The sequence below is a fragment of the Pangasianodon hypophthalmus genome, chromosome 11, assembly GCF_027358585.1.
Source record: "Pangasianodon hypophthalmus isolate fPanHyp1 chromosome 11, fPanHyp1.pri, whole genome shotgun sequence".
Lineage (NCBI taxonomy): Eukaryota > Metazoa > Chordata > Actinopteri > Siluriformes > Pangasiidae > Pangasianodon > Pangasianodon hypophthalmus.
This window is the reverse complement of record NC_069720.1, coordinates 13,492,835-13,515,543: the sequence shown is the minus strand read 5'-3', so window position 1 is coordinate 13,515,543 and position 22,709 is coordinate 13,492,835. Positions and strand designations below refer to the sequence as shown.

Genomic DNA, 22,709 nt, shown 5'->3' with positions numbered 1-22,709 from the left:
TTTATCATCAGTTCAAATGTGTGCTCAAGTTCAAATCACAGGACAGCATTTGCTAGTAGCATTTATTTTTAATTATACCACAACTCTCAAATCTAGTGTTGATTAATTTTTTTATAACAGCAGCTCTGACAGTATTCCAGCTATAATTCAAATTATATGCTTATATTAATACGCTTATTCTAATACATTACCGTTTCTGTAGTAACAGCTAACTAACAAAGAGACTTGTATGATGGGCAAGACTAATAATAAACAAATAAAAAATGTTATTTAACAAAGAAAAAACATTGCTATGGTGGTGTTTTCTGTAAGAGGACGTTTATTTAGCAATTATGGAAGGAGTCTCCAGTGTCAGTACTTTTAGAGGTAAAGCTGTAAGTTTTCTAACATCTTAAGGACTTGTTTCGTGTTCTAACATGACAAGCTGCAATTTTTGTCTTATTCAAGAGTGAGAAGAACTAACCAACTAGCCTCTATATACGTAACTTTTTATATGTATATAACCTTTTATAAGGGACCACAAGTAATTGAACAAACTAAAATAATCATAAATTGTCAGTTTTAATACTTGGATGCAAATCCACTTTAGTTAAGGACTCTTTCAAGAAGTCATGAAAGCGTTTCCATGCTTAGTGGTAGGATTCAGTGCCAGGAATCAGTGCCACTTACTAGCTCTAGTAAAGTTCTGCACCCGTTTGCACTGATAAAAAGCTGCTTCTGCCAGGACAGCTTCCAGCTTCTCCAGTTTCTCTGTCCTCTCACCCTGTGAATTTTTTTTTTGCATTGCCCATGATTTATTTCATAATGTCTCATGATACTAATTTCCTTAATTACCCCAGCAATCTTTGATGTATAAGGCACATGCATTTGATATGGTTCTCAAAGAAAAAGTATTTTTGTTTCCAGTGTTTTTCAAGTTGTCCTTCTCAATGTGAACTTCGAGCTGTACCCACTGTACGCTACCAAATGACTCAATATCATTCAGTAAATTCATTTCCAGATGTAGTCAGAGGGGGAAATTTAGCTAAGCATGTTAATACTGTCTGCTGAAAGGTAAAATTGCAGTGTGCTGGCCTGCACACCACCTATCAACATTCCAAGTGAGAAGCCGTGGGCCAGTTAACATCTGTCCAAGGGCCACATCTGGCCCTGGGGCCAGACTTTGGACACCCCTGTTTCACAACTGTAACTATAAGCTGGTAATGAGTAGGATGTGTTGTTTACTATGTTTACTCATGAGCCAAGTAACATACCTAAACTCTGGCTCCGGTGTGTGTGTTAGATGAGGAAAATATAGCAAAGGGGTACTCCAGGACCAGGATTGACGAACACCTATAAGTCGATTGGCCTAAACTATAAGTCACATTTCAGTGTTTACATGCAGCACCCTTCACTCTGAGTCACTCAGCCTATCACTCCTCCTGGTGATCTATTTTTGTATTCCAAATGACACTTTTGATTTACTGCTTTCATTAACCAAACGCCTACAGCTAACAGAGGTTCTTATCCCATTATAGACTCAGCTGTCAAGCACCTATAGAAAAATATTTAACAGCTGACTTTATTCTAATGGTTTTACTTTCATTTACAACATTATTGTGAAAGCAAGACAACATTCACATTTCAACAATTATCTTGTCTTAGAAATATTCAGCACAGAGCTGTGCATTTCAGCCGGAATGCGGAAATGAGCACAATTTAAAACAGCTCTGTAAGAGTGCTGCTTCACATCTACGGCACTGTCCGCTTGTTGATGAACATTCTTATATCGCACACCTTACAGATAACTACACAAAATGTCTATGTATTTGTGTGCGGTCCTGAGGTGTGGAAAAGCACATTTATAAAGACTTCCATGACATGACCTGAGATTCTCACTGCTGCCCTCTGCTGGACTACACACAGTGTGTTAAGCGCACACTATGAGGATATTGTGCCACCAAACAATCCACAAACACACACAACACAGAATTAGCTTAGCATCCAAATAGTGCAAAAAATACTTTATTTCAGCCAGATCATATGTTGCTATTGTTGCTATGTTTTAAAGAGTCCAGATACTGAAGTCATCTTGCAGGAGTTGAAACTCAGCCTGAAGGTTACTGCTCAGGAGAAATTCAGCTGTCTGGAGGATTTTGAGGTGCTGGTTCAGCAGTGCTCCTCTGGTAGCCACAAATCTGGAGGATGCCTGAAATAAGATGAGTGCGGACAGGAGCACACTTTTGATAGTCTTGTTCACAGTATATGCTGCTTAATGTACAGACAGAACTAAAACATAGATGTCAGACTCGAGTGTTGAATTTAATTTCGATTCATATCTTCCCTGATTTTACACACTTAGTGAAGTCAAGTTCATCTTCATTACTTTATATATTTACACTATTTAGAAATGGAAAGCTGAATTGAACAGATGTGCCTGGTGGTGCCTGGTGGTGACGGTAAATCCCTCTTTAGAAATAAACAAATCCTTCTAAAAACTAGCGAGGTCCAGACCTCAGTGTCCTCATAGCTAGTTACAGCCATCAGTAGAAACTAGGCACCTCTTAGACAGAGTCATGGTTCAAAAACGTGAACTACATCACCTAACAGCACCGGCTCCTCCCTGGTTAAAGAGGCCTATTACAGAGATGACTGTGAGTGTGAGAGAGAGAGAGAGAGAGAGAGAGAGATTTACCAGCTGTTATAGTCAGAATGGTGCCGATCCAGCCAAGGATGTAGGACCATGAGAACCTCCAGTCAATGTAGCGCTTGCCAAAGAAGTTCACAGTCATTCCAGTGTAGATTGCCAAAGCTAACAGTGCAAGGAAACCTACAACATAAAACTGGGATTAAAACCAGGGAGGACAAGAAAAAGAAGAAAAAGAAGAATGGGTTATGCCCTTTTATACCATAATGCCATTGAATTCTGGTGTCTGATTGGTCAGATGGAGGTGCTTAATTTTCTATATCAGCAGCTCTGGCAATAGTGATATTAATGTCCCTGTTCTCAGACGTTATTGTTTCAATAGTAATGGCCAGTAAAGGACCTGTATGGTAGATACTCCACATAAACAGATTAAAATTGTGTGTATGGGTTGATATGGTGAAGTTCTGTGAGGAGACATTTCTTTAACATTTGTGGAAGGAGTCTCCAGTGTCAGCGCTTTGTAACAGTCTGGGTATAGCTGAAACTTTACGTTTTCCGACATGGGAAAGTCTTCAGGACAAAGGAGGTTTGCAGTATCTCAGTAACATAGCAAGCTGTGTTGTTTTGTCTGATTCACCTCAAGAGAGAAAAAAAAAACTTTTTTCATGGACATTCCACAACTAAATGTAACTATAGACAGATACGTATGACGTCATTCTTTAATAAATAAAAATTGCAATCATTTGCAAATTGATGTGATGTACGAGGAATAAAACACTCCTCTTCACTCCACCCTGTCGTCCATTATTCTTTACTTAACCAGTTAATCGAATATAAAAGAAATGCTAATGCTAATAGAATAAGCCTAGTGTTTTTCATGCTTTAAAAGCAGTAACTGGTGATACAAATTCAACCATGTGGTGTCTACAAATTCCAACCAGTAACTGGCATGAGGTTATATTTTCTTAGAATATTAAATGCATGATAAATACATGTTAGAGCAGTGAAAGATGCTGAGTGAAGATGCAACTGTGTTTACTGCTCTACAGCCAGTGTGTGTGTGTGTGTGTGTGTGTGTGTGTGTGTGATATCCCACCAGACAGCAGTAGAGCGATTCCTGCAGTTCTCACCCTCGTGTTTTTGGTTCTGTTGGAGAAGGCACTAAGGCCTAGCACCACGCCGGCGAAGCAGCTCAGCACAGACAGCAGCATGAAGGCCCGCGTGGCATCCCAGAAGGCTGTGGGGCACAACAAGCATATTTCACAAAGCTCAGCTCATCTGTTACACTGCTACACAAACATTCAATAATCACATTCAACATTCAATAATCATTCAATAATCCTATCTTACTAGTGCTCACTGAGAGATGTGGACATAGATCTATAACGTGTACTGTATATTGTAAGAGTTTGCATGTGTATCGTATTATCAAGTATTATCAAGTTTAATTATTTTCTCTCCATCTTTCCAGTACTTTCTCTTTATTCACATTACTGTACTGTTCAAGCATCTGTCTCATGCTGACTTTGTCTTTTCTACTGTGTTGATAGTTGATATGCTCAGAAATCAGTTGCTTCTTTGGGAATGAATACAGTTTATACAAGTTTAATTGACTTAGATCTAATCCTTGAGCAATATGAGAGAACGAATTAATCAGGAGTACTTTAAAGTTACCATAAAATTGGACAGAAGACTATCCGTTTTCCTACCTAGAACAATAAATTGCTTAAATTGGCAGTTCCATTCGATGCAGAAACAAGCCCTCATCAAGAAATCCTGATTCTATTGATATGCAAATTAAAAAAGTTTAAAAACTTGATTCTATCAAATTTTACAAAAACCTGTAAGAGTTCTTGATCAGAATCTGCCGCTTACCCACAGTGAGCGTGTGAGCATGGCATTTGTTGTTGATGCAGAACCTCCAGAGGCCCTGATTGGCAAAGTTTCCCGAGTAGCGATACTGCATCCAGTAGTCAGTGGCTGTGGAAACGATGAGGAGCACGAGAGCGGCGACGCCACTCACCGTGCCTCCTCCTGCCAGAGTGTAGAGCATGGAGGATGGGCCCAGGACAGAGTCCTAACACACGCTGAGAAAACACACACACTCCTCCTGCAGGCCAAAAAAAAAACAGAAGAGTAAAGCAATCACGAGTGGTGCTGTTACAAGTGGATCAGCTACAGCAGTGCTGTTGAGGTTTTAAATATTGTGGAATATTCACTGCACTTTACATTCTTACCTTGTAGGTGGCGTGTTAGAGGCTAAACATACACATTGTGTGTTAATCGTCTTCTGTCCTTCATCAGTGTCCAGACAGAAAGAGGGCAGAGGGGGGGGACAATACATTGTGCATAACAACAGACGGGCTATGAATTCTACAGAAGGAATAAAACACTTGGAGTTGTGCTGTTATAGGAAAAGAATCAACGTTGCGGTGATGTGATGTGATGTGATGTGAAGCGGAGTTACTCTCACCATCCCCATGTTGATTACTTTCCTATAACTGCACATCCTGCGTTGTTGAAATGTGGAACATCCACAAACCAGGTTAGTTATCACTTACCTTATAGCAGCTATAAACAGTCATTCCCATACCAGCCTCTCTTTTTTCTCTCTCTTAGTTAATGAAGGTTAATGACACAAAAATGCTGCAAACTCCTTCATCCTGAAGATTTTCACGTGTTAGAAAACTTAAAGTTATAACTTCACCTCTGACACTGGAGACTCCTTCCATAAATGTTAGATATAAACGTCTCCTCACAGAAAACTTCACCATCTCAATGATTTTTAAGTAGTTTATGTGGAGCGTCTATTATACCAGTCCCTGTGAATGAACTGTTACTATAGAAACGATAATGTATTAGAACAATCACTGTAATATAAACCTGTGACCTGTAGTCAGAGCAGCTGTTATAGAAAATGAATCAGCATCTTTCTGACCAATCAGATTTGAGAATTCAGCAGTGCAGTGGTGTAAGGTACTTTGACTCAGATGTGTCAGAGCTCAAACCAAGGCACTGAGCCAACCCGAGCTGTTCAGTCAGCATTTAATCCCATCAGCTGGAGCATTCAATCTTTTTTATATGCAGAAAGTGCCAGTGAATGTGAGCTGTCCACACAGCATACTCTCACTCAGCACATTTTAACACCCAAATACTGGACTTGCTCACTCACTCACACACACACACACACACACACACACACACACACACCCTGTAAATAGTGATGTGTGTCACAGCCACTGTACTGAATATTACAATTCAACATTCTTCTGTAAAATAACAGGACCATTCATGTAGAACCTCAGAGAAACTCGTCACAAATGGATGCAAGTGTAAAGGGGATAAATCGGGCCTTTGTCCCTGAATGACACACTTTTACGACATTATGTCAAATGCTGCTGCAAATCTGGTCTTAATTTAAGTCACACACCGGACCTCGATTTGTTCAGTGTCTTAGTCTTGATGTCATTTCTGACACACACACACACACACACACACACACACACACTGTTATGCATAGAAATGAACAAAATGAACTCTGTCAGAGTTAAGAAGAGATGTAACTACATCTTAAAGTCGAATCACTTTCTTCCTCAGCATGTGTGTGTGCCAGCTTGGTGTCACTCCACACCAGCTTCAGGCTCGGGTACGAAGCCCAAACTTTAAAGGCAGAAGTGTATCAGGATTTGTGCCTTTATCTTGTGAAACAACGTCAGACATTTTTTAAAACTTTTTTTTTTTTTGCCCAGATTGCTTATATTGCATTATCTGCATTATGGCAGATAGATAACATTAGTGCCGAAATACAATATATAACATATATAACATTATTATAAGATAATACAAGATTTACAACCTTACAACAGAATATCAATCTATATCATCCAGACCTTTTCCAAAAAGACAAAGGACCAGGAAATTTTGTTTTGTTTTTTTCTTTTAATGTCTAATAAACAAAATTTTGCTTCTTCAGTTTACCACCACAGTTTGCATGGCCTATGAAGCTAACAAATAAGGGAAGCTCATTTCTACCAGTTTATCATTTTGCAAACCTCACACCATCATCACGACACACTGTCTGTCTGGCTCAGTAACCCCATTTCTACAGTAAAACTTTTACTCATTTTGTTTGGATATATAATATTTTACACAGACTTATTTCTGTTTTTTATGAAACTGTGTATGCACAAATGGTGTGACTGAGCCAACAGAGTATTCTGATGATTTAGACTTGAGAATTGCAAAATGATAACATGATAATAAATTATAAGCTTGCCTTATTACTTAGCTTCATAAGCCGTGTAATTCAGGTGCAGAACTGAAGAAGCAAACTTTAGACGCATTATACCACAGCGCTGTTAAATTCTTCATTCTGATTGGTCAGATAACTGATTTTCTATAACAGCAGCTCTGACAGGATATATGACTTTGCACTTTCTGCTTTCTCAGTAAAATGACAAGTGGTGTCTTTTTATCATATTAACTTCGAGAGAGAAAGAGAGAGAGAGAGAAAAGAGAGGCTGGTGAGTGAACAACAGCTGCTGTTGCTGCTATAAGGTAGGTGATAACTTGTTTAAAGGAAGTTCTGTAACATTAAATGTAACTATAAATGGACAAAATGCATGCCACATTGTTCATTAATACATTAGAAATCATAATCGTTGGCATATTGCTGTAGTATATGAGGAGTAACACTTCAGGACTTGCTGTTACAGGAAAATAATCAGCTTCAGGGTACTAACAGTAACTCCACTTCATGTTGGGCTGCATGACACCACCTGGTCATTTATTATTCTCCTATAACAGCACACCCTGACGTTTGATTCCCTACTCAGCATCATCACCACTGCAGGATAAAGTCAGTACTCACAGTGTCTGTAGTGTCCACCTCTTTCCTGTACTGATATCAAACACTTTTTGGAAGCGTGTTGTGTCCCCCAGCGCTTGTGTGTTTGTGTTTGCATCCCGTCCTCGCAGTTTTAAGCCTTCTACCCTCAGCCGTCATTGTTTCAGCCACAAAGGGGGGAATGATCCAGAGCAACATGTGAGATATGAGATAATCCCCCTCTCTCGCTTGCTCTGTCATTCAGCGGCTTGTGCACAATCACGCCAGTCTTCTGCCTCCGCTGTACTGACGTGCAATGTCTTTATCTACGAACATTTCTCACACACTCCTTCAGATCATGTATGGAGGAGGGAAAAGCCCAGCTGTACACACTCACATGTATTAAAGATCAAGAATACAAACTGGCACATTCATAAAAATATGCAAAGTTTTGGAAAAACCTTGCTCTGGACTTTTCACAGTTCAGAATTCTAATGAAGAGTGGTGTGATGTGGCCACACCCTGAGGCTGATCATTTTCCTATAACAGCACAACCTAAAGTGCTTTATTCCTCTAATATCCCCAGCAATCTCCCTACAATAACAATTCAGTAATGAATGATGTGCTTTTTAGCCATTTATAGTTACATTTATCATTATGGACCGTTCATGACAAGTTAGTTCCTGTTATTACTTACATTATAGCAGCTATAAAAGGTCATTTACGGAAATCCAGAAAGGCCATGCGTTATTTCTTTGTCTTTCTTGTGATCTGAAGATAAAAAAAAAAGAGAGATCTTGAGATCACAGCTTATTTTTCATGTCAAAATGCATTATTGGTCATACATACTATACATCAGGGAGCTCCTTAACAGAAACTAGCTGATATATTGCTAGAGTTATGGCCTTATAGCCTAGGGTAGTGGGTTTGATACTGAGTTTGGATGAGCGTGGGGTGTTTTACTATATTTTTCCTAAATTTCCCCTTTGGGATCAATAAAGTATGTCTGTCTGTCTGTCTGTTGTCTAACCCTGGAGACATCCCAGTCCCTCAAATTGACTGGCAATAAAACTGACCACCCATTCAGGATCACTAAAGTGCTTACTATGGTATAGCTGCAGATTTCTGAGTTGCCTTCTCAAGTGACTGACACTAATTTGGAAATGGTCTAGCACTGAGAACCATAAAGCAAGACAGACAGACTTTACTGATCCCGAAGCAGAAATTTGGGAAAAACACAGTCAAATACCACACAGACTCCTGAGCTCAGGATTGAACCCAATAGCTTAGGGATGTGAGGCTGTAATACTACCACTGTGCCGACTAATTTCAGTTGAGCTGCTCCCTGATGTACAGTATGTCTACCCAATAGTGCATTTCAAAATATGAGAAAAATAAGACATGATCTCAAGAAAACAACTTTTGTCTTTACATCACAAGAAAAAAAGAAAAAAGAAAGAAATAATGCATGGCTTTTCTGGACTTCCATAGCCATTCCCTCACCAGCCTCTCGCTTTTCTCTCGAGGTTAATAAAACAAAACAAAACAAAATGCACAAAGTGTAAACCCGAAGACTTTCCCATGGTGGAAGACTTACTGTTACAAAGCGCCGACACTGGGGGCTCCTACCATAACTAAATGTTATATATTTATCACATTTAATAACAATATGAACGCCTTCTTATTGAAAACCTGACCGTATCAACAGTTACATGCTTTTCTTCATTAAAGAACACTTTTTTAAAAAACCTGCTCATTATTACACTTATATTACGTGGTCCGTCCACCATACAAATCCCTGCAAACAAGTTATTATAGAAACGACAACGTATTAGAACGAGCGCATTAACAAACAGTTTGAGGTACACTACTATCAGAGCTGCTATTAGAGGAAATTAATCACCTTCTGAAAATAAAAATGACATGAATTTTACTTTATTTAATTGAAAATATTAACGTGAAACTGTGTCAATATACAGTTCAAATGACTCAAACGTTCAAAGAACATTTTAGACAAAATATTATACAACAATCAAAACTCCTCCAATCAGGAGGCTTCGAGACATCAGGTGAAAAAAAACAAGCATCTTATTCATTATTAACCACTTCTTTAAATCAGATCAAGCACATTTTCAGGTTTTCCTGCCATAATGACTTGCGAAGGCTGTTTTACATGAAAAAGCAGAAAAGCAAAGTTGTCTGGTGTCTTCTGTACCCGCTAAACCATAAATACTATGGCTAAACCATCAATGTTGGCACCTCTGCAGATATTATGCAATCATAATATCTGAGTTATAATTTAACAATAAATCTATAAAACTTTATACCTTGCCCCAAATTTGGATGTTCATTCAAAAGACAAGGGGTAAAAAAAACTCAAATGCTACGGCTAAACCGTAAATGCTGGCCCCTGTTCCTGTATAACAGTCATCTATAAAAATGGACAAAATGATCAGGTGTGTTCAAGCAGGAAAACACTATAATGTGTAGCTCAGCCAGATTAAAGGTTCTGTATTGGGAAACAGTCACTCATTAGAAAAAACATGAAACTGACCACAGATCAGCACAAAATGCAGATTCTGTGATGACATCACCACATTCACAGTAAATCCAGGCCTGTGTGTATCATCCTGCCCACAGAGTCCATGTAGCCTGGATTTAGCACAGCTCAGCTCTCTAACAGCAGTCCCAGCTGAGTGTGATGAGAAGTTCATGCTCAAGTTTCACTCCCTCATTTCCTGTTTGGATGCCCCTTACCTGCCTTTCCCCCTCTTCCACCCTTTCCTCCTTTCCTGCCCCCTTTCCCCTTGTCTCTTTGATCTTTCTTCTGCTGGCCACGGAGGTCTTTCTTCATCCGTCCATCCACCACACGGAAGACACCCTTCACTCCTGGGGGACGGCGGATTTTACGCCCAGCGCCCTTTTTGGCCACAACGTAGGTCACTTCCCTCTTCTCCTTACCCACACCAGCCTTCTTGTAAATGCTGGAGGAGGACACAAATGCTTTCATGAAGTCATGATACAAAAAATAAGCACATGCAATTGAGTCAACGGAAAAAATTGTCTAAGTGATAGTGAAGAGGTAATTCATGGAGTAGTAGTGCTACGTTTAGACTAACAAGCCACAGAGCCAAAAAAACGATCGTCTCCAGGACTACAAGTTCCTACTTGTGTTTGATTTCTCTAAACCTTGGCTTGGCTTAAGGAAAAACGGAAGTTGTGTTTTTTATATCTAGAGAATACAGACAGAAAGAGAACGAGACAGAGAGGGAAACAGAAGAGAGAGAGAAAGAAAGAAAGATGGAGAGAGAGAGAGATAGAGAATGACAAAAACAGAGATGGAGTGAGAGACACAGAAACAGAGAGACAGACAAAAAGACAGTCAGAGAGACAGAGTGACAAACACAGACAGAGAGGGAGACTGAGTGTATAGAAATGAGTTAAAGACTGTGTGTGTGTGTGTGTGTGTGTGTGTGTGTGAGCTGATGTAAACTCTGACCTTTTGAGCTGTGCCATCTTCTCTCTCTCTGAGATGTCCACTGTGTTCACCACCGCTTCAGCCTTCTTCTTGGCCTGCTCCATCTTCTTCAGCGTCTACAACATTGTACACACACAGTCATGTGTCTCACCTTCACATATATTATCATATTCTCCTTCCCTCCATCTATCCCCTCCCTGCATGTCTCTCTCTCTCTCGCTCTCGCTCTCTCTCTCAGTCTCTCTCTCTCTCGCTCTCTCTTGCTCTCTCTTTCTCACCCTTCTCTTCTTGCGAGCTTTGGCCTCTGCCAGTCTCTTAATTGGACGTGCGTTGATCTCCTTCCACTTCTGCTTGTACTCCTCCACCATCTCTCGTGTGACAGGGACGGGTTTCTTTCTGTGTTTCCTCTCGTCATTTAAGAACCACACTGGAATCTCACCAGTATCCTGCAAGCTGGAGAACCTAAAGGAGGAAGCAAACACACCTGCTGACTTATCCTCTGCACTAAAACACATTCTACTAAACAGAACAAAGCTAGCGTGTGGTATGACGGCAGGACAGCTGACCTGTGGAAGGAGTCATCTATCAGGTCCCTGCGTCTCTTCTTGGACGTGGCGATCTGAGCACCGAGAGCCAGACCCTCAGCGTCCAGGATCCGAGCACGCTTACCTGCACCAAAACACCACCACTTTTTAACACTACAACCAAAACAACTGCTTTACATAGTCAAGTAACAGACAAGTAATAGAATCTACCGCTTTAGCATCACACACTCACTTCAAATCATATTGAAACACACTTGTACTTTGCACACTGCTAAGTGTGCTTACTTATTTAGTAACATTAGCTTCCAGTACAAAATTAGTTAAGGAAATTTCCAACACCATTTATCTGCGTCTTCTTACACAGACTCATTGCTCCCCCTGGACACCAGATACCCCACTACGTACTTGTGCTCTCTACAGGAACTACTTGAAAGTCATCATCATCTCCAGGCAATTCACCAGACCCAGAGGTACGCTTCATCCTCGCTATTTCTCTGTGCACACACAAAAACAAAATTGTTGATAAATAGAATTTCGAACAATTATTATTAGTCAGTGTACAATGGACCAGTATTAAGAAGTCATTACTCCTCATCATCGCTGCTGTCACCAGACGAGTCGTCATCGCTGTCCTCTTCATCTCCCGCTGCCTCTTCTGCTTCCTGAGAGGGCGTGGCTGCCTCATCCTCCTCCTCTTTCTGAGCAGCCTCTGTGTTCTCTTCAGCCTTCCTCTTTTTGCCCTTTCCTGAAAAGGAGAGTGATTAGTAACCTACATTCTTCCAGTACAGTACACACACCCTTACAGTCAGCTCCAGAATTACTGGCACCTCGGTAACAACGAGAGATTCTCTTAAAGAAGTTTTTAATAAGAGCTTTGTAAAATTTTATTAATAAATTTACCTCAGTTAAAAGTTAACCTTCGCTCATTTTCAGTATGATGAAGCTAATTAACCACAAACATTTTCTCATAATGTTTTTTTTCTAATGGAGCAGATAATTCTGGAGCTGGCTGTGCATAAACACACCCTGCAGGAGAACAGTTACCTGCAGCCTGTTTGCCGTGCAGGAACTGGGTCTGTCTGAGTTCCCTCATTGCGTCTTCATCTCCATCGAGGTCCAGCTCTGAGAAGATGTCCTGACAACACATACAGAGTCATTATAGTCATTATTGTCATCATCATCATCATCGTCACAGATATTATCTTTAGATCTCTCAGTTCAGGCTTGACTCTTACACTTCTGTTTTGTCATTTTGAAGCAGGATTAGTAAAGCACTAGAAGTGAAGGAGGCGTGGCCTCCGGGCCAGTCAGTCCCAGGGAAGGAGGCGTGGCCTCTGGGCCAGTCAGTCCCAGCGAAGGAGGCGTGGCCTCTGGGCCCAACAGTGTATTCACATAATGTTAGATAACAGTAAATGTAAAAATACGATGTATATTCTCAGAGCTGTTCATGTCTTCAAACTTGGAAGTTATTTTTTTTCTGTCAAAACCCACAAGAACTTCAACATGCTGTGAACCCACTACTAGTGTTTCGCAGTGAAGGAGCTCTAGCCTCTGAGAAGGAGGCATAACTTTGATAATCACATACAGAGATGTGCATCATATCATCCTGGAAAGCAATAGAGACCTTGGAATTATAACGCATTATCTGACCATTCTATAACATCAAGATAGTTATTTTAAGATGATAAGTCAAAGTGGATGACTTTTCATCTTCCATCACATGATCAAATGGAGCTAAATTGAAAGCGACGGGCTTTCAGGTTCCATACACATACACTGTGCTTGTGTTTATCTGGGGTCATTTGAACTTCTGATTCAGGCTCCAAGCACATCAGCACCACTGTTCTATATGAAGGAGACTTCAGTTGAGTGTTGAGCAGTTTGACATTTACACCCACCTTGCTAAACCACATGCTGGTCTGTCGATCTTGCTTTTCAATCTTTCCCTCCAAATCCACCAGCAGTTTGTTCCCCTGCTCCTCTTCATCCTCATCCTCATCCTCCTCCACTGCAGTGAAGGAAACCCTGGAGGAAACAGAACCAGACAGAAACAAAGTGCTGAAACAGTTACAGCTATTTGGCCTTATAGAAAATTTATACCAAAAGGAACTTTAGTAAATAAAGGTAGCAGCCTGTGCTACATACTTTTTCTTGGGAAGCTTCTTCAGCTGCTTCTCTTTCTCCTCTATCTCGGCCAGGTCGTCTTCATCCAGGTCTGACGCCAGAGAGACGAGGTCACTGTCTGATTCGGAAATGTGCACGTTCTCCTCTCCCTCATCGTCCACCAAGGCATCTGCTCCGGTCATATCACCCAGCGTGAGCTCATTCAGGTCCTGGAGGAAGAGCGCAGAGAGAAACAGAGAGAGATTTAAATCCGCTGCAGTTCTGTATGACATGACATGTCTGACAAACAAGCTTAAATTTCAAGAAGAAAGAAAACTTTGTTGTCTGATCAAATACGTTCGGGTTAAACCAAACCAAACCACTCCTAATAGCTTTTTTTTGTTCAAAAAGCTAGTGTGAATTAGCAATGTATTTGCTCTTCTCTAAGCACTTTCCTAATGTTCTCCGATCAGGTGGGATTGGTGGTACCTTGGCTTTACTGATGGTGTTGAGGGAGAACATGCTCGAGTCTCCGGCGTCAGCAATGGAAACACCAGGCAGGTCCATCTTCAGCTCCACTCGCTCTCTCTGCTTCCGTCGCTCTTTCAGGAGCTTCTTCTTTTTCCTGTACGGAAAATCCAAATTTAATGTGTGTCCTTACAGAATTAAGATCCAATTTTTTTAATTCATGCTTGGAAGACATTTTGTGGTTACCCAGACGTAGAACCTGGCTGAAGTGTTCCTTTAAAAATGTGTACTTGTTTTCCTGAGTAGCATTTTAACCAAAATGGAACCTTCCAGTGTGTTCCAATAAGAAAGGCAGAATGAGTAACTTTAATTAGCGTATGAGACTTTCTAGTGAAACCTACTATATCAACATACTGTGTACAGATTATATGTATAAATCTACAGAATTCCAAAAAGTTAAAAATATATATATATATATATATATATATATATATATATATATATATATATATATATATATATATATATATATATTCCAAAAGGTTAAAATATATATTTTAACCTTTTGGAATATATATATATATATATATATATATATATATTTTAACCTTTTGGAATATATATATATATATATATATATATATATATATATATATATATATATATATATATATATGTGTATGGACTCATTTCTCCTTGGCTTGTTTATCATCATTTCAATTCATGTTGGGGCTGAAATGAATAAAAAAATATGTATATATATATATATATATTGATTGACCCAGATGTCAGATGTATATCAAATATTTTATCCAATATTTTATGAAAACAGAATAAGATTCCAGAGTACACATCTTAACCAGAGAATATAGGTCAGTCAGTAGAATAGCTGACTTTACTTCTGACTCAGTTCTCGCTTAAATGAACTGCAGTGACATTTTTTATATTTGGATTCATGAATATTTCATTTCTAAACTTGTGTGTTGAAAAAAGTCAAAACAATTAAAACCAGTCAACAATTTATTTTCAAAATAATAATTTTATGGAAAAAATGAATTCATTTCCTGTTTCAGTGTCTGAAACATGCCTATATCAGCACACGCCAAAACTCAGCGTGTTAAAAACATACCGTTTCAGCTCTGCAATCTCCTCTGCCTTCAGCTCAGCCAGCTTCTTCTCCATCTCCTCGTCCTCATCCTCATCTTCAGCCTCATCATCTTCTTTCTTATACGCCACCTCCTTCTTCTTCCTGGGTTTCTCTCCATCGCTTTCATCATCACTGGAGCTCAGACTGATACGAAGACATAGATTAGTGACTGAATGAGAGAAAAGCAGAGCACGTGCCTGCCGCAATGCCAACATCTAGTACCTGATCTCTTGGTCCAGCTGCTTTGCTTCTTCTTTCAGCTTTTTGGCTAAAAACTTCCTCAGCTTGGATCTCCATGATAGCAAGAGTCTGAAAAACAGAAACAAAGACTTTAGCCATTATTAAATAAAACATATGCATCATATTGTAAAGCAAATGAATCAAAATCAAGCCATAGCAAATCAAACTCAAACACATGAATCAAACTCAGAGTGAACAGTGTAAAGTGTGACCTACCGCAGCTCTTTTCTTCCAAGAACCTTGATATCTTTACAGCATTCTTTAATTTCAGAAGATGTAGCTGTGTGAGACTCCAGCTCTGGATCATCAAACGTGATCTGAGACACAACAGGAATTAAAAAAGGTGATTAGATTATAACGATGTAATTATTCAAGTGAATGAGATCATTACTGAGTTTTTATATGCAAGCAGCCTCAGCTTCAGATGATCCTCTTATATCATTTGTACACTTTTCTGGCCACAAGCTTCAGAATATGGAAGGTGGCACGCTGAGTAGATCTCTGCATTTCCATGCACCAGGTTCCAGCAGGAAAACAAACACTGATGAGTTTTTGGGAGCAAGATATAATGACCATAATAATAATTTAAAAAAAGTTCACGTAATGCCATCTTACAGATTCCTGTTATTAAAGAATTTTATTTAAGTAACTGAGTTAATCTTGCGTCTGTTGCTGCTGAGATGCAGGAACCTGTCTGTGGTTGGTCGTCTGCTAGGTCAGTCAAATTTCCTCTTTCTGTAGAAGTAGTGGTTCTTGGCCATGTTTCATGATGAAACATGTCGGACTCTCTACCGAATGCTACAGGTCTGGTTTGAGAAACTACAGCAACACTAATGGGACAAACACTAAACTTGACTACACCATTATGGGGGCTGACATGGTGTTTTACACACTGCATAAACATCATGGCCAATAAAAAAGCCTGGTATATTTTTAATGGGACTTAATACAATAAATCATTAGCTGTGAGTCATATACTCCAGAGTAAATTATTGTTTGGAAAACACAGGAATGATTCATTTTAAGAAGTTCTTACCTCACTGGCTTTGCTCAGGAAGTCCACTGGGTTCTCAGCTCGTAAAAACGTCGTAACTGAGAATGTGTGATACTGGGTCAGATCTCCATCAGCGTAGCCTTCTGCCTATTAAACACACACAAACACATCAAAAAATAAATAAATAAACAAACAAACCAGGCATGGACTCTAGCATACGCTCAGTTTTAAGCACTTACTTTAGGCTTCTTCGTGGTGGTTAACTCCTTTACTGTCTTTACCTGGACCTCCACCTCTTTGAAGGCATGCTTTGGGTCGAAAAATTTGTTATCAATTTTGTCAGGGGCCAGAAAACCTGGTAAGCAAGACAAGAGAGTTCAGAAAGAAGTGTACAGGAGATCTGGTTATCAAAAGGTGCAATTTTAGACGCATTTCCACCGAGTGAACCAGGAATGATTTTTAATTCCTACGCTGCAGTAACTACAGGGGTGGAGCTTCTTGATCTGAACATCACCAAGAGTCAAAAACGTTAGGAGTGCATTGTGTACATGTCTAGAGGCAAGCTGTGTGCTGGTTTAGAAATCTACATCTACATTAATATCACATTTGCGTAACAAAGTGAAGAAAAAAAAAAAAACAAAAAAAAAAAAAACACACTATTTCAATATAAACCTCCTCCATGATTACTGTGTTGCTGGGCCAGGAACTGTGGACTTTTCATTCAGAATAGTTCTGAAATTCAGAAGGTGCCAGAACCATCTGCATTACAGAAACTATGCAATTCCTATTCCGAATTTTATTCTGAATATTTTATTTTAGAATTTTTTTTTCTATTTTCAGAATTGCAATTTCTATTCAGAATAGTTTGGGAATTTAGAAGATTCCGGAATGTTCTGAATTCCAGGAAATGTGGAGTTCTCATTCAAAATAGTTCTGGAATTCAGAAGGGTTCTGAAACGTGCTGAATTCTGAATATTCAGAATAGTTTGGCACTGGAGTTCTCAGTGAAAACAGCCTGTGAAACGATGTGAAATGAAAAATCAAACACATTTTCCTTTCTGTGACCGGAAGCATGTCTGAGTGAAGCAGCATATTTGGGTGGACAGGACTGCAGTGAGAATTTGACTGGGTTATTAAAACTGGCATCTTAACACATCTTTGCTGATTGGTTACATTTTTTTTACTCCCACCCACAACCACCACAGTGACGTTACTCAGAAGTCAGATGCCGTTAATAAGCTAACAGACACAGAGGTGTTACCTTGGCAGACGACGAAGATCTCAGCGGACTCGTTACGGGATGCCTGTGGTTTGGTGGCCTGCACTTTCTTAAAAAACTGCTGAAAGATCCACATGAGTGGCTGGTAGTCTTTGGAACGAAAAACTTTGGTAATGAAAGTTCCTCCTTTGTTGAGAAACTCACAGGCGAGCTTCAGAGCCATCAGGGTCAAGTGTGCTGAGGACGAGAAACACAAACTCATTTCTCTCATTACAACACATTACATTTGTTTCATTACAGCACTGTTAGTGTTCAGCTCACAATTATTCAAACTAATACAATAATTTAATGAAACACAAACAGATCAGAATTATGAAAAAATATAATCTAGTATAACACCTCCTGATGTCCAGAGTAAAAAGCCATTTTTACAAACAGATATTAAATTAAAATATGCAGCCATTCAAATTCTAGTTTATTAAGCAAAGGAGGGAAGGGAGGATGGAAAGAAAGAAAGCAAGAAAGAAAGAAAATATGGAAGCACAAGGGAGGGGAGAGGATGAGAGAAAGACCAAATAAGAGAAAAATAAAAAAGTGGGGAGGAAGAAAGAAGAGGGAGAGAGTGAGAAACAATGTAAGCAGGTGAGGAAGGAGGGCAGGAAAGAAAGAGAATTCAGTCATGAGGGAGGGAGGAGGAAAAGCACATTTTTCCCATCTTTTGTTTTGCTGAATTTGGAAATCTGATGCATCTGATGTAAACTTTAACAGACACTTTAGGTGTAAGGCTTCTGGATGGATGAACAGCTGTTTTATCATCACTGTACTCTTCGGCTAATTAAAGCTGATTAATAATTAATTCAGCTAAAGTAACGATACTGAACCCTGCGCGTCGCTGTCCCTCACTGATCTCTACGTGTTTTTTGTACACACCCTGTGAGAAAGCGTCATGCTGCCAGTTAGCTCCGACGTTTGGGGCACCGTCGTTCAGCACCACGTCCACTTTCCACATCTGCAGCTCTTTCCTGAGAGCCTGGAAGAGCGACACGTGTCAATCACCAACACACTGTAACCTAAACGTCTAGAAGCCTGTTGTGTGTATCGTACACCACAGATACCTGTCTGCACTTCTCCGTGGTGATGTCCTCCTGCAGCGTGACTACGTTGGGGATGGGTCTGATGGGCACCAGGTCCACTCCTGATCATGACGAGAGAGGGAAGAGTGAGAAAGTATGATGCAAATAAACAACATCTACACAACACCACTAAGCTACACGTCATAACGACTCAAACATGAAGCCTGGACTCACCGATGATCAGACTGGACACGGGCATGAACTTGGATGCTACCTGTAACCTGGATGAGGGAAAAGCTCATGTAAATGTGAGAGGGCACTAAGAAGTGATTACCGTACTTTCACAATAACAAGGGACACACGACCGCTCACTTTTCTACATGCGTGTGCGACACTGAGCTTGGATTTCAGTGACAGGAGCAAGCGACAAAGTGACGCCATGATGAGTGACATCTGAACTGAGATTTCTTTTCAGTTCTATGCAAATTAGATATAACATGATAAAGTGACAAACGAATGGATTCCTCGGACCAATCCTATGGCGGGTGTAGTCCATCATTTCTTCAGTTCCCCACTTGCAGCTTAAGTTCCTACCTCCATTAACTGTGATTTCACCTTATCCTCTCTTATATGAATATATATAGAGGGATTATGAAGAAAAATAAAGCTTGGTAGGAAGTAGCAGTGATCATTGGTGCCTCTGGTGAGTGTATGTAGCTAGCGCAAAGCCGAGCACATAACATGTAAATCAAACAACTAATCCTCCCACTAATTAGTGCATTATTTCATTTTTCTTAGTTAGCTTTAGAACCTCAGTATAGCTACTATCGCTTCTCATTAGAACTTTAAAAAAAAAAAAAAAAAAAAAAGAGAGAGACGCTTTGCTCACTAGTGTGACCGTAGGGTTAAACTGCACGAACGCTCATGTGTCATGACAGATGCAGGAACTCACCATCCTCCCGGAGCAGCACACAGGTCCAGAAGAGCCCTCGCCTTCTGCAGAAACTGGAACTTACGATTCAGCTGGATTAGCTTAAAGGACGAACGGGATCTGTAGCCTGAAAAGATAAAAAACAAGAAGCTCACTCCAAAGCTGCTATTAATGTTTATTCCATCTGTAACCATTTCCTCCGTGTCTATTTCCCAACTCCTCACTAGAGCTACTTCATTTTGATATAAATTATAGAATTTTGGGAAATACGTAAACAATTAGTATGTGATGCCATGACCAAAGACGACTGATTTCTATGTAAAAAATTATAATCTATACTTTTCCATTCTGATAAAACTCTACTCTTTTCTATACCGTCACACTGCGATATGCAAATGAGCTGGCTGTAACTTGCTGGTTAAGGCTTTGGGCTACTAATCAGAAGGTTGAAATTTCAAACTGTAGCATCACCAAGCTTTGGATAAAAGCATCAGCGAAAGGAGTAAACTGTAAATGGTGTTCTCTCAGCAACAGTCAGGGACTGGAGCCATGATTCTGAGTGATCTAGTAACTGATCTAGTGCTTGTGGGGCAGTGCTATAGATTAGAAGGTTGTTAGTTCACATCCCAGTACTCCCAAACTGCCACTGTTGAGTCCTTGAGCAAAAACCTCAACTCTCTGCAAGTCGCTTTTAGATAAATGTGTCAAATGAATAAATATACATGAAAATATAGATCACGATCTCATGAATATGCAGATTAGCTCATGACTCCATCTGGTGAATTCTAGTGAGTTTTTGAGCATGTATTAGCTACATTCCCCTGAAAAAGACTTGGTAACACTGATTAAATGTCACACAAAAGCTGTTTACTGCTCTCTCTCTCTCTCTCTCTCTCTCTCTCTCTCTCTCTCTCTCTCTCTCTTTCTCACACTCACACACACACATACACATACACACACACACCCCAGGGAACAGATGTTACAATATTCTACTCTCTACTCCACACCACGCAGTTTGTTGCTAAACATTTAAAAAGTGGCATGAGTCTTTACTAAACATGTAATCATACATGATGTACACACATGATGTAAGAATGAGTTTATCTTCTATAAACTGCACTTCTACAGAAAGTGGAAGCCATTTTAAAAATGAATCCACGCATCATATGGGCTCAGTTAGCTGCTGCTCTAAGTTAGCTAACAGGCATGCAGCAAAAACAAACACAGAAATAAAACAACGAACTCACCTGTCTCCTTTGCCAAATGATAAAATTTATCTTTACGAGTCTTTCCGACTTTTAACTTTTTCCCCATTTTGGATAGATTATGTGTTAGCTAAGAGACGAATGCAGCACTTCTAAATAGGTCCGACTTCCCACACGTGCACTGTTGCGGCGCAGACAGATGACATCACCACTCGGCGTACACAACGTCAGCCAGTATATAATCATTCACCGATACTATGCGTATGAAGGGTTTTTTTGTTTTGTGTTGTTTTGTTTTTCAGAAAATTATATCAGTTGTTCCTTTTGTGATTTGGTGCCAAAAGATGTTTTTCATTAGCCTTGTTTTTGCTCCTGTTCCCGTCATTTTGGCAAGAAATGTGTCATTTTATTGCACAGAACATTGAAATGACCTTTTCTGTTTATTTTCAAATGTACTGTTTGACGTCATCAAAATGCCAAGTGACAAATCTGACCAATATTACATGTTAATCTTTTATTTTATTTTATTAGGTAAATTACATATTCATAAGTCTATATAATATAAACCAAAACATTTTTTTTTCATATTTAAAAAGGTGGCTAAGCTTTACGTAAGTTTTATTCTCTATATCTAAGAATAAAAAGCTTTTAAATCTTTGAATATGTGGCTTTTTTTTGGGAAAATATGTGGATCTTTTTTGTAATGTATCTGCATTTTTTTTTTTTAGTATTACAGCTTCAACTCTTCTGGGAAGGCTGTCCACAAGGTTGAGGAGTGTGTTTATAGGAATTTTTGACCATTCTTCCAAAAGCGCATTGGTGAGGTCACACACTGATGTTGGTCGAGAAGGCCTGGCTCTCAGTCTCCGCTCTAATTCATCCCAAAGGTGTTCTATCGGGTTCAGGTCAGGACTCTGTGCAGGCCAGTCAAGTTCCTCCACACCAGACTCTGTCATCCATGTCTTTATGGACCTTGCTTTGTGCACTGGTGCACAGTCATGTTGGAAGAGGAAGGGGCCCGCTCCAAACTGTTCCCACAAGGTTGGGAGCATGGAATTGTCCAAAATGTTTTGGTATCCTGAAGCATTCAAAGTTCCTTTCACTGGAACTAAGGGGCCAAGCCCAACTCCTGAAAAACAACCCCACACCATAATTCCTCCTCCACCAAATTTCACACTCGGCACAATGCAGTCCGAAATGTACCGTTCTCCTGGCAACCTCCAAACCCAGACTCGTCCATCAGATTGCCAGATGGAAAAGCGTGATTAATCACTCCAGAGAACGCGTCTCCACTGCTCTAGAGTCCAGTGGCGGCGTGCTTTACACCACTGCATCCGACGCTTTGCATTGCACTTGGTGATGTGTGGCTTGGATGCAGCTGCTCGGCCATGGAAACCCATTCCATGAAGCTCTCTGCGTACTGTACTTGGGCTAATCTGAAGGTCACATGAACTTTGGAGCTCTGTAGCAATTGACTGTGAAGAAAGTCGACGACCTCTTTGCACTATGCGCTTCAGCATCCGCTGACCCCTCTCCGTCAGTTTACGTGGCCTACCACTTCGTGGCTGAGTTGCTGTTGTTCCCAAACTCTTCCATTTTGTTATGATAAAGCTGACAGTTGACTGTGGAATATTTAGGAGCGAGGAAATTTGACGACTGGATTTGTTGCACAGGTGGCATCCTATGACAGTTCCACGCTGGAATTCACTGAGCTCCTGAGAGCGGCCCATTCTTTCACAAATGTTTGTAAAAACAGTCTGCATGCCTAAGTGCTTGATTTTATACACCTGTGGCCAGGCCAAGTGATTAGGACACCTGATTCTGATCATTTGGATGGGTGACCGAATACTTTTGG

General features: G+C 40.0%; 2 protein-coding genes across 4 annotated transcripts; both read right to left on the bottom strand.

Moving 5' to 3' along the window:
- Positions 1–90: 90 nt before the first annotated feature.
- On the bottom strand, positions 91–9,233 carry lim2.2 (lens intrinsic membrane protein 2.2). 3 transcript variants are annotated; one of them, XM_034308542.2, is made up of 6 exons: positions 7,497–9,233; positions 4,864–4,921; positions 4,502–4,736; positions 3,723–3,863; positions 2,675–2,809; positions 91–2,188 (listed from the first exon to the last, which is right to left on the bottom strand). In XM_034308542.2, the coding sequence occupies exons 3-6, from the start codon at positions 4,677–4,679 to the stop codon at positions 2,118–2,120; spliced, it is 525 nt and encodes a 174-aa protein (XP_034164433.1). In that variant the 5' UTR covers positions 4,680–4,736; positions 4,864–4,921; positions 7,497–9,233; the 3' UTR covers positions 91–2,117. The 3 variants fall into 3 exon arrangements, with proteins under 3 accessions (XP_034164433.1, XP_034164434.1, XP_026780154.1); XM_034308543.2 differs by having other exon boundaries at positions 4,864–4,916; XM_026924353.3 differs by lacking the exon at positions 4,864–4,921.
- Positions 9,234–9,370: 137 nt separating this feature from the next.
- ftsj3 (FtsJ RNA 2'-O-methyltransferase 3) lies at positions 9,371–21,059 on the bottom strand. Its single transcript, XM_026927604.3, has 21 exons — positions 20,897–21,059; positions 19,671–19,776; positions 18,953–18,999; positions 18,761–18,840; positions 18,576–18,675; positions 17,688–17,882; positions 16,666–16,781; positions 16,469–16,573; positions 15,649–15,749; positions 15,415–15,501; positions 15,175–15,336; positions 14,067–14,202; positions 13,620–13,807; positions 13,373–13,499; positions 12,519–12,609; positions 12,063–12,219; positions 11,880–11,968; positions 11,496–11,598; positions 11,208–11,391; positions 10,951–11,045; positions 9,371–10,435 (listed from the first exon to the last, which is right to left on the bottom strand). The coding sequence occupies exons 1-21, from the start codon at positions 20,961–20,963 to the stop codon at positions 10,183–10,185; spliced, it is 2,589 nt and encodes an 862-aa protein (XP_026783405.2). The 5' UTR covers positions 20,964–21,059; the 3' UTR covers positions 9,371–10,182.
- Between the last annotated feature and the right edge of the window lie 1,650 nt (positions 21,060–22,709).

Bases quoted from the DNA above. Each gene is read 5' to 3' on its own strand.
- ftsj3 (XM_026927604.3), bottom strand. From the start codon at position 20,963: ATGGGGAAAAAGTTAAAAGTCGGAAAGACTCGTAAAGATAAATTTTAT. The intron at 18,841-18,952 runs GTGAGTCCAGGC...CGTCATGATCAG, and splicing joins CGTGTCCAGTCTGATCATCG to GAGTGGACCTGGTGCCCATC. The intron at 11,599-11,879 runs GTACGTAGTGGG...GTTTTGGTGCAG, and splicing joins AGTTCCTGTAGAGAGCACAA to GTAAGCGTGCTCGGATCCTG.
- lim2.2 (XM_034308542.2), bottom strand. From the start codon at position 4,679: ATGCTCTACACTCTGGCAGGAGGAGGCACGGTGAGTGGCGTCGCCGCT. The intron at 2,810-3,722 runs GTGGGATATCAC...TTTATGTTGTAG, and splicing joins AATCGCTCTACTGCTGTCTG to GTTTCCTTGCACTGTTAGCT. The intron at 2,189-2,674 runs GTAAATCTCTCT...ATCTTATTTCAG, and splicing joins CATTCTGACTATAACAGCTG to GCATCCTCCAGATTTGTGGC.